This window comes from Gobio gobio (genome assembly GCF_949357685.1).
Source record: "Gobio gobio genome assembly, chromosome: 1".
Lineage (NCBI taxonomy): Eukaryota > Metazoa > Chordata > Actinopteri > Cypriniformes > Gobionidae > Gobio > Gobio gobio.
The window spans coordinates 30403114-30414556 of NC_137097.1; the positions used below are offsets into that span (position 1 = coordinate 30403114).

Here is an 11443-nt window from a genome sequence, read left to right on the forward strand (position 1 = left end):
ATAACCAATCTGTTAAATCTATGAAAACTAGTACAGGGTCTAGATTATCCAAATTTGTGCAGGAGGTTACTGTTAGGACTTAATTGGTGTCCCGTGACAATATAATCAGTTTTTCATTGAGAGATCTAACTATAACAGATATTGTCTTATTTAAACAGATTTGTCAGATAGACATCGGCTGTAATAGATAAAAGGCAATCGTGTTGTTGCATGCAATGGAGCGCAAAGTGATTAAAGTGCTTTGTAATGGGATTAGACAAGATTGTTGATACCATGATAGCGGTTGTGATAGCAGAAGCTGTTGATATCAACAAAAACTTGATTGTATTTTGGCGTTGGGTGCGGATGAGGATGGATGAAGCGGGCTTTATGTGCTGCACATTAACGGGGCTGAAGTGAGAATATGCCATTCGGTTTCTACATTTGAGTTGAGATTTAAATTTAGGGAAGTCGAATTAAGGAAAGAAATTGATGCAAGTATAGTTGATATCCATGTTTGCTCATTTTCATGAAGGAGCTGATGTTTTATCCAATTTGACATTACAGAAGAACCTCCTGAATTAATTGGCAATGGAATTGTGTGATACATTTTTTTTATATTCATATACAGTCAATCCAAAATTTATTCAGACACCTTCAACATTTTATCAAATGATCACAGTTTATTCGCTATAGTTTATATAAAGGTAATAAAATATGACAAGAACTGTGTCAGAGCAAATTCATCTTGATAACGTAAGATAACTTTGATAGTTATCTTCAATCAATCAATCAGCTGTTAAATTTAAGTACACAATAGATAATACCAATTTAGCAAAAAATGATCAGGTCAAAGTGTTTGAATCATTTTGGACCTACATTTGTATCAATTTAACTAGTGAAGAATTTTTGGGTATAATATGTCAAAAATGGGCATTTACAGCATGGTATAATAAATGATCTGTGGGATATTTTGAAGTGAAACTTCACAAACACACTCTAGGGACACGTATATAGTACATCTGGTAAAAAGTGTCCCCTTTAAAGAAGTTCAACGTGAAGATATCACATCCCAGTTATCAGAACACATCGTTACTATTTTTTGTCTCACTTGTAATACTGTCAATACTGGTGAATATCTAGTGTCGACTCTGATGAAAACAGCCTTATTTTGTCTCATCATTATCTTGTACCATTATCTTGTATCATTATCATCATTATCTTGTTTGGTGTGCTCACATGACACAGACAGAGGACAATAAGGGTTCTGGTTCACTGGAATAGAGGTTATAAGAAAGCTGAAATGCTTAAGGCAGCGAACCAGCATGTCAACACTTGGCCTACTTTATGACTCAAACCTTTCAAGAAAGGTTGAAGATGATCTTTCCTCCCAGTGCAACGATCAGTAAAGATGTCCGAATGAATGTCAACAAAAACAAGCCTTGGTCAGAATGCATGATGTCGACCAAAAGCAACGGCTCTATACACAATTAATTCTGTTTATGTTTCAGGCTCATGAATACTGTATACACCGATCAGGCATAACATTATGACCTTATATTGTGTTGGTCCCCCTTTTGCTGCCAAAACAGCCCTGACCCGTCGATGCATGGACTCCACTAGACCCCTGAATGTGTGCTGTGGTGTCTAGCACCAAAATGTTAGCAGTCCTGTAAGTTGCGAGGTGGGGCCTCCATGGATCGGACTTGTTTGTTCAGCACATCCCACAGATGCTTGATTGGATTGAGATCTTGGGAATTTGGAGGCCAAGTCAACACCTCAAACTCGTTGTTGTGCTCCTCAAAACATTCCTGAACCATTTTTGCTTTGGGTCAGGGCGCATTATCCTGCTGAAAGAGCCACAGCCACCAGGGAATAACATTTCCATGAAAGGCTGTACTTGGTCTGCAACAATGTTCTGATGCTCACGTGCCCACTGTTGGTGCTTTCGGCGGTGGACAGGGCTCAGCATGGACACCCTGACTGGTCTGTGGCTATGCAGCCCCATACACAATAAACTGTGATGCAGTGTGTATTCTGACACCTTTCTATCAGAACCAGCATTAACTTCTTGAGCAGTTTTGAGCTACAGCCTTCGCTCCCACGTGCATCAATGAGCCATGACCCTGTCACCGGTTCACCACTGTTCCTTCCTTGGACCACTTTTGATAGATACTGACCGCTGCAAACCGGGAACACCCCACAAAAGCTGCAGTTTTGAAGATGATCTGACCCAGTCGTCTAGCCATCACAATTTGGCCCTTGTCAAACTCACTAAAATCCTTACGCTTGCCCATTTTTCCTGCTTCTAACACATCAACTTTGAGGGGAAAATGTTCACTTGCTGCCTAATATATCCCACCCACTAACAGGTGCCGTGATGGAGATAATCAGTGCTATTCACTTCACCTGTCATAATGTTATGCCTGATCGGTGTGTATATATATATATATATATATATATATATATATATATATATATATATATATATATATATATATATATATATATATATATATAGGTACATTTGATTATAAAATGTATTAATTACTGCATGTAGAAATCACATGGTCTGGAGTGGAGCAGAGGGCAGGACAGTGGACTGATAGCTGAGAGCCTTTAAAACTAGACTTTTCATTGATCTGAACTATTAGCTACTATAAATCACTCTTAAGTGGCTGCTCGTGATGGTTGTTTGTTCATATATTCTCTAAATTCATAAAACCATGTGTACACTCTGATCTATTTCTGAATGTTATAGTGCAGCGATCTAACAAAAGTTGTCATTTGAGAAGTCAAATTTTACTGTGCACAGATGCTTCAACACAATAGCATACACAATTCATCAGGCGAACAACTGTGAGGCTCATAACAGCTCATAAAAACATTCATATATTGACTAAAAGCTTTTCAAATGTTTGACTCATGATTGATCTTATGAGAGTAAAATTGAGCAGGTAATAAACAATTTAGACTTCTATCCTAGCTGTGCAAAGTGACTAATCATCGAAAGTTAGTAAAATGATTTGTAATGTAAAATAAAATTATGTTTATTCATACCGTAATAAAAATTATTGTAAATGTTAAAGTGTTAAAGTGCATTACTATGTGTTAAATTACGTGGACTAAATATTTTTAAGCACTGCCGCTATTCTCACTTTTAGCACTTGAGATCTTAATAATTTATTTCCTCAAATATTGATTATGGAGAAATGCCCCTTTGATCATGTCAGCAGAACAGAGCAACAGAGACACCTGGAGACCAGCTGAAGAAACACATACACACCACAAACTGAAGAAGACTTCATAATGCTTTTAATTAGACTTATTCTCCAGCACAGTGTTTTCTGAAATGATTACATACAATTTATTTTCTTACAAATTAACACATACTTTAAGGCAACACCAAGTTAGACCAAACTAGCAAAACAGAAAATCTTTTTAGTGAAAACATGAAGAGATAATAATTTATGATAAGATTGAAAAACAAACACAGCTCAACCAGACAAAATTCTCACTAGTCAATAACATTCTTATTTATCAGGGTCCCTCTGTTTGGTTTACGACCTGTAAGAGAATAAAAAACAGTTCAGGGATATTTAGGCATGCATTATATACGGGATAGTGTTTCTCTTTACCTTTTTGAAGAGCGTAAAGCCAAAGTAGTTAGTTGCCATGTTCTTCAGTTTGGTTCCACCACCTACTTTGCATCGCACATATCCATAAAGGTTTGCCCACTGCAGCACAACTCCCATGATCACAACCGCCTGCTCACACACACACACACACACACACACACACACACACACACACACACACACACACACACACACACACACACACACACACACACACACACACACACACACACACACACACACACACACACACACACACACACACACACACACACACACACACACACACACACACACACACACACACACACACACACACACACACACACACACACACACACACACACACACACACACACACACACACACACACACACACACACACACACACACGTCAGGAAGGTTACATCTCACAGTAAAACACTGTATTTAAGATAATTAAAAAACTCACCAACCACTTTATATTGAAGGAAAAAAGGGAACTAAACACAAAGAAAAACCAAAACACCGGACACACGATCAGACCAAACCAGAAAATGCGGGAATCAGAGTTTGAGATGACGTTTTTACTGCTTTCCTATAAGAAAATACATCAAACAGGAATTAAAGAAATAGTTCAACAATAAAACTCTCTCAGGATTCATTCTCCCTCATGCTCAAATGGGGTTTCACTTTATTTTGATGGTCCACTTTAGACATTCTACTAACTATAAGTAACTTTGCAACTACATGCCAACTAACTCTCATTAGAGTATTAGTAGACTGTTAGGTTAGGGTTAGTAGAATAAGTTGACATGTAGTTGCAAAGTTACTTGTAGTTATTAAAATGTCTAAAGTGGACCATCGAAATAAAGAGTTAGCAGATATTAAGCAGATATTACTAATCCTCTAATAAGATTTAACGATGGTTCAAGCTCCAAAACAGCACAAAACAACTCCATAAATGTGTGCAAGATCAGCATGTTTGAATATGCAGATTGGAGAATAATGTTCGAGACTTGCAGCGGTGGAGATTTTTACTGTTTTATCGTTTGTGGTAAATTTGTTTTTCAGCTTCAGTACCTCACACAGAGCTCTCATGTGACTTCAGAATGGGTTTTTTTATTCGGTTTGCTGCTTAACAACCTTAACAAATGTTCCATAGTGTTCCAAAGAACAAAGAGAGTCAATATGTTTGATGATGCACCGGAATTTCCTATGAACTATTCTTTTCATATTTGAACACTGTGACTCAACAGAGGAAATTTAGCTCTTTAAAGTAATTACATAACTGAAGGTATTGTGCATTCACTAACAGTGACAAAACCATTAAACTTTGATCGAGCTGTGATAAAAGTCAGCTATAGCTATATATTAAAGTTGTACATTACCCCAGTATTGTTAGTCACAATCATAAACTTGATTTTTATTATATGGTTGCCTTCCAGAGTTGCAAAAATCTTTAATATCCGGCAGTATTGTAAAGCTGTGGGCGGCGAGACTCACTGATCGGGATTCAAACATCCAATGACTGCGACCGTCGTCATCGACCTGATTCCACCATCTCAAGCCCACCAACAGCCGTCCCGTCACATTCTGTATGAAAACAACACACACAGAGAAACATTCTGAAATGCGCCACACATAGAGAACACCAGGTTAACTACACATTCTCAATTGAATTTTACATTTCAACGAGAAAATATATAAGATGGGACCTTTATTTTGACAGGCTAATTGATGTCAGCCCAAATGGAAAATTGATTAAAAGACTAGCACTTTTAAAGGGATTGTTCAACAAAAAATTTAAATGACCCCATGATTTGCTCACCCTCAACCTTTATTCTTTCTGATAAAATGGTCAAATGGGCCATTTTTTTATATAAAGCCAATTGTGTACGTCTGAATGAAAGAAAGTCATATACAGCTTGAGGGTGAGTAAATCATGGGGTACTTTAAATTTTTTGGGTGAACTATCCCTTTAATTTGGAACAACATGCTTAATAAGACCAGGAACACGCATTAAGAATGTAAACTGAAGATGCTCACCTTTACTGTCCAGAAGTCACATGACAGAAGCAAAATGATGGTAACCATGTTGGCAATAAAACTTCGGCTGAGAAACTCACAAAAGAGGTAAATCAGGACGGCACTCGTGCGGAAGAAAAGATGAAAGAAACAGGCCAGAGGGTGTCTGAAAACAACATCTTATTTATGATTATTTTTTTATGAAAAAAGACTGCTCTGTGTACTATGAGACCTAGCTTATCACAGTTTTAAATGTCACTTAAAGCCACAATATGTAATTTTTCATCGTTAGAGGTCGCTTATTCAAAACAAAGGCGTAGCTTCATGACGCCTTGATTTCGCAGAGCTTTTATTCTGTCGCTTCTTCTGCTCATGTGTATTTGGGTAAGCACTGTTTTATCATATTACACACATCGGAGTGTGTTGAAAGTTATGTTATAATGCTACTCTGTGCGTTCCCTCGAGACACATGTTCACACTGCAGTAAAGCTAGAATGATATTAGGCATGGTAAAACATGGTACTCGCGGTAAATCCACAACACCAGATTTAAACAATAAGACTAACTGTGTTGAGCTGTAGAACAATCATTAGTTTCTGTCCATGAATGATCCAAACAGTTGCTCACCTGTCTAATGAAACATAAAAAACATATTAAGGCGTCATTGGTGTTTCCATGGTTTCTACATGGAAATCAAGGGTAACGCATGTATAAAACTGTTTATTTCTCCGGATTTAAACATTCTTGAAAACATTTGGGATAATGCAAGTACACAAGTCAATAAAAAAAAATTCTAGTCATTCAATTTTTCATCGTAGTGGTTTTTGGATATTTTAATAAAAAAATCTTACATATTGTGCCTTTAAAATCAACTTCTCTAGTCCATTTGTTTTCTCAAATCTAAAAACTCACTTGATATTTGATTTCCTCTCCCTAAATGCGGTTTCATCCTCATGGAATAATGGCACTTCACCCTGAGAGTCCTTAAAAACAAATTATGTATCAGTTCAGCACATCTTTTGTCTCAATAGAGAGTTTTTTGAGGTTATAGCCTAGTGCAACGATCCTTCATACACAAGTCATGCAGACTTGACAGCAGATGCATGCAGAGCTGCACTTAAACTTGACAGCAGTTGCAAAACTCGACCTAGGAATCACATAGGCACATTAGGGCTCTTTCATAAGAGATGTCTTTAAAGGAAATATAAGTGACAGCTCACCTGTCTGATCATGCTGGCGCAGGTAGTCTTATTTCCTGCTGACGTGTATGTAAACACTCTATGAGAAGCAAACGCTACTAATATTTCATTTGAGCTTTACTTCCTGTAGGGGGCGCTTGGTGGCTCAAATAATGATTCCTCAAAGAATCACAGGCAAATCTCACGACGTTTTAACCTTATTTTTTTATATTTTTATAGTACAGAGTATAATTAGTAAAATGTATGATATAGAAAGATTCTTACATATGTAAGAAACAAAGGAAATATACCCCAGAAATATCATGAAATAATTTTTAAACATTAATCGCCAGTATTATTCAGAAACGATTGTGATTGGTCGATTATCTGACTCAGCGGTTAGAAAGACACCAGCCATCACGTGACAACCCCGTCGACATGCAGCTTCAGCACCGGTCCTGCCCAAACAAAAGGTTTTTTGAACTAATATAGATATAATAAAAGTGATGATAAGCTGTTCTGAAACTAGAGTAAAAGGTTAACAAAGTCCAAGATGAAAAGAGTTCTGCTTCTCTTGATATCAGCTGTTTTAAGTCAATATTACCCTTTTTTTTAGTCAAGTAAGTTATTTGTATTGCGCTTTTCACATAGTTTCAAAGGAGTTTTATGATGTTAATGTTCATAATATCTTGATATTTTCATGCTTTATAAGATTCATTTGGCAGATTAGAGCTTGGTGATAACATGTTTCGATGATACAAGCAATCAAGCAGTTGAGATATGCTATAGTAGGCCATATATATATATATATATATATATATATATATATATATATATATATATATATATATATATATATATATATATATATATATATATATATATATAGAAGGCCTACATACAGCTTAACATTAGTATAGCCTTCTGTATGTATCAGGGTAAGGTTGGATATACTTATACTGTAGTTTTATAATACATTATTAATTGCTAGTTGGTATATTTATTCAAAGTATTAATTCATTATGTGGTGATACTGATAATTCTGTAACCTGAGGTTAGTTCAATTTATATATCAGTTTTTTGTAGTGACACAGTTAAGTGATGCATGACAGGGTTAAATTTTTTTTGATCATATCACCCACCCCTTAATTTCTTATATCACCCATCTCTGCGTGAGCGTACACTCTGCTGATTACACACACAGGGCACACACTGTCAAACTCTCTGGAGAAGCGCTCAGTCTTTCTTCCACGTAAATAGTGAATCTGCCATGGTGCGAGTGCAACTGTCTTTTAAAGGGAATGGGAGATGAGACTGATTAGTTTATTGCACGTTACGCCCAAAACACACCCATGACTCATTAAGAGACTAGGGACAACCCTTTTGGATCATGCGTCTGGCGTGCCGACTGTTTTTTTATGTCGTTAAAATAGCAAAAGAGGATTTAGACACACCCTAAGTGCACCTGCGCCATGAGCTTCAGAATCAGATCATGTGCTCAGATCGCTAAAATAGTGCTGAGTAATAAGCAATATCCATGAGAGAGGGAGAGAAATGTTTTTTTGTCCCAGGTAGTACCAGGCAACTTGGAGGACTAATCGTAGTAAATGAACATGCTTATGCACAGTGCTGTATATTTTTTTAAATGGCGTGGAGAAACACTCCATTACCTGCCACATCTCTGAAATAGCCTGCACTTTTCAGCCAATCAGAAACACTATTTGCCGTGTCAATCATTTTGCATGCGGCATTGGATTGGCTATCATGTCTTTGGTGGGCAAGGTTTTGGAGAGATGGCGGTTGTAGTGGTGGGGCTAGTCTAATTCAATGTCTAAGTTAGCGAAATGGTGGAAATGCATCTTTTAGTACCAATGAAGTAGCATGGCATTACAGTTTGGCAACATGGCATCACTACATTTAAGAGGAAATGAGAGACAGAGGTATGTCTTGTCATGTTTTTCATGGGAGGTCTTGTTTTTCGTGAAACCCACAGCGAAAATTATGCAATAGAGGGTCAACGGCTGGCCTATTAAATATTTTACAGTCACCCAGATATGTGCCTTTATTGTCATCGTAGTAGATGTTTTACTGACAAAATAGCTCTTGTGAATTTTTCACTAAGTTATAACTTGGACTCTCATGTGACGGACCAAAGGTCACCCTGTTTTTCTTCCTACCACTCATTCCCTTCATGATGGCTCTTCGACACAACGTTCTGCTTTTCCTTTGCATTTTACCGATCGCTAATGCCCTCTACAAGCAATGGATTCCAGACACCAATTTTGAAAACGCAACCAACTGGGATAAAGGCTCTGTACCCTGCGGTAATGACCAAGTGGTGTTTTTAGCTCAGAGGAAAGTGTCGGTGTACGTAGAAACGGCTCACACTATCAGTGGAATGAGCTTGCCAATGGACGGACAACTGATTCTAGCGTCTGGCGCTGGGTTTTCTGTGAGAGAGGGCGGAGATCCGGGTTGTGGATCTGGGGTCACGGCACAGTTTAAAGACCCTGAGTCTCTGAAATGGTTCGACCCATCACTGTGGGTGGCTGCGACCACTATCGACGACCTGCACAGAGGTACACATCAGTTTTCCGTCCACGAGGAGAGTGTCCCGTGCCAGTTTGACGACGTTGTATTTCGAGAGGCCACCTCATTCCGTGTGGATGTTTCATGTGATCATGATGTGCCTGTGAAGAGTGTGTCTGTGCTTGGGAAAATGTTCACCAGCAGCTCTGAGTTTTCTCAGTACCTCTCATCCGATTCGGGCAGGCTGCAGTTCCATGGCTCCTCATCCCTCAGCATTGTCGGTTCAGGCTGCGGCGATATCACGGGATGCATCTGCGATAACTCTAAAAATCGCGATGAGATCTGTGCAAACGTGAAATGCGATCCGTTGGAGTGCAAGAAACCCCTGAACCCAGTGGGACATTGCTGCGATGTTTGTGGCGCAGTTGTGGACGTTCAATTCTCTCCGAGCTTCAACTTTGAGTCGTATCGTCAACGGCTTCAGCATCTCTTTCTCAGCCAGAATAAATATGAGTCTATACAGATGGCCATGTCGAAAGTGTCAAAGGAGCAGATGCTGCTGGGAGTGATTACTTTCGGAGCCACTCAGGAGATTCAGGTGCTGCTTCTAGACCAGAAAACGGGTCAGGAAGCCGGGAAGCTGGCCGAAACTCTTGCTCGTGACATAGTGCAGGATGTGCACAACCACGGCTCAAGCATCGGCATCAACAGCGCAGAGTTCCAGGCGTCATCGGGGGAGAGCAGCAGCGAAGTGGCTGGAAACAGTGCAGGGGTAGTGGTCGGTGCGGTGCTGGGCGCCCTGATAGGAGTGGGTCTACTTGCAGTCGTTATTCTCCTCTATCGGCGTGGCATTGTTAAACTACCCAGAATGCCTAGCATCCCCTCACTCAGCAAATGGAAGAACAATAGCGACATTGGGGAGCTGGGTGGCCCCATGGACCACGGCTATGACAACCCCATGTTTGACAAGCCGACTATGATGCCAGAAGTACCGGGTCTGTACGGGACAGAGATGATGAACTCAATAACCCTAACCAACTCAGGAGTGCACTTTGTAAATCCTGTTTATGATGAAACTGATTTTAATGCATGACAAGTGTAGTTTCAGCTGATCTGATGCTGGATGCGATGACAAAATAATCTGAAACTTCTTAAAGCTTTTGAACAATCACTGATCAATAACATGATCAATTGAACTGAATCAATAACAAAAAAACAAAAAAAAAGACTTATTAGTGCACTTGTGGTAAAAATAAAAAAAATCACACGTTAACTTTTCTGTACTTTCATACCACACTTGATAAAAGCTTGGTTATCTGAAATATTTGTCCATAATATTGTGTTACGTTACCCTTTTAAATCCTGGGAGTTTAACTCAAACTTGCATTTGAATAAATACATAAATAATACTGTGCAATTGCCAGTGTTTATGTAATATAATCCCATGTTTATGTTGTTTGTTGCTACAACATTTACCTTTCAAATATCAAAGAAAACTCTGAGGTCAGTCTGTACAAACAAGTAATTAATATCAGGTTCAACCTCCGATTTTGAGGTAACAACTTTCAATTCTGTTTGATAGATTGCAAGACTGACTCTGCTTGTGACAAAGGCTATTATTCACCCTTAAAAATACTTCAGCAGTACTTGTTCTGTAAAGAACTCGGTTTTTATCAAGGACCCATTTCGGCTTCTTGAGTTGCTAAATGTCTCTTTAAAAAGGTTTGTTAGCTCTGTGTTGGCTTCTAGTCCTTTAGTAGTTTTTATCCTGGTCCTGGTGAACCTCAACTGCACATTATTATGTCTTTTTTCTTTATCTGACATGCTCAGTTCAGTTCATGATGCTCTCTAGTGAACTGATGATCTGAATCAGGTCAAATTGTTAAATAAAGAAGACATACAGATACAAAATGTTCAGTGCTGTGGGTCCCCAGAAATAGGATAGAAAATCGCTTTAAATCACCAGTACAAAGATGGTTTTCTGAAGGACTAGAGAATAAAATAATACCATGTTTAGCTCCTATTAGGAGTGTAGTTCTGATTGGTGACGTCTATATTATGTATATTTAGCATAATTGTCGTCCTGTAGGGATCATTGAGGCTATTGCTCAT

The 11443-nt window shown here is 38.5% G+C and overlaps 2 protein-coding genes across 3 annotated transcripts; one reads left to right on the forward strand and one right to left on the reverse strand.

Annotated features, from left to right (window-relative positions):
• Positions 1-3273: 3273 nt before the first annotated feature.
• Positions 3274-6917, reverse strand: LOC307138194 (Golgi apparatus membrane protein TVP23 homolog B). Of its 2 annotated transcripts, XM_079836378.1 has the most exons (7): positions 6845-6917; positions 6537-6607; positions 5646-5790; positions 5103-5192; positions 4069-4194; positions 3618-3746; positions 3274-3546 (listed from the first exon to the last, which is right to left on the reverse strand). In XM_079836378.1, exons 1-7 carry the CDS (start codon positions 6854-6856, stop codon positions 3520-3522), a joined length of 600 nt encoding a protein of 199 aa, XP_079692504.1. In that variant the 5' UTR covers positions 6857-6917; the 3' UTR covers positions 3274-3519. The 2 variants fall into 2 exon arrangements, with proteins under 2 accessions (XP_079692504.1, XP_079692503.1); XM_079836377.1 differs by having other exon boundaries at positions 3445-3746.
• A 2079-nt stretch (positions 6918-8996) lies between these two features.
• On the forward strand, positions 8997-10424 carry amn (amnion associated transmembrane protein; the record flags this gene model as incomplete). The annotated part of the gene is made up of 1 exon (XM_079819053.1): positions 8997-10424. One exon carries the CDS (start codon positions 8997-8999, stop codon positions 10422-10424), a length of 1428 nt encoding a protein of 475 aa, XP_079675179.1.
• Between the last annotated feature and the right edge of the window lie 1019 nt (positions 10425-11443).

Excerpts from the sequence above, each read along its gene's own strand:
- LOC307138194 (XM_079836377.1), bottom strand. Across the intron at positions 5,791-6,536 it reads GAGAGGAAATCAAATATCAA|ACACCCTCTGGCCTGTTTCT; the intron begins GTGAGTTTTTAG and ends TGTTGTTTTCAG. Across the intron at positions 4,195-5,102 it reads GGATGTTTGAATCCCGATCA|GAAAGCAGTAAAAACGTCAT; the intron begins GTGAGTCTCGCC and ends ATTTTCTTATAG.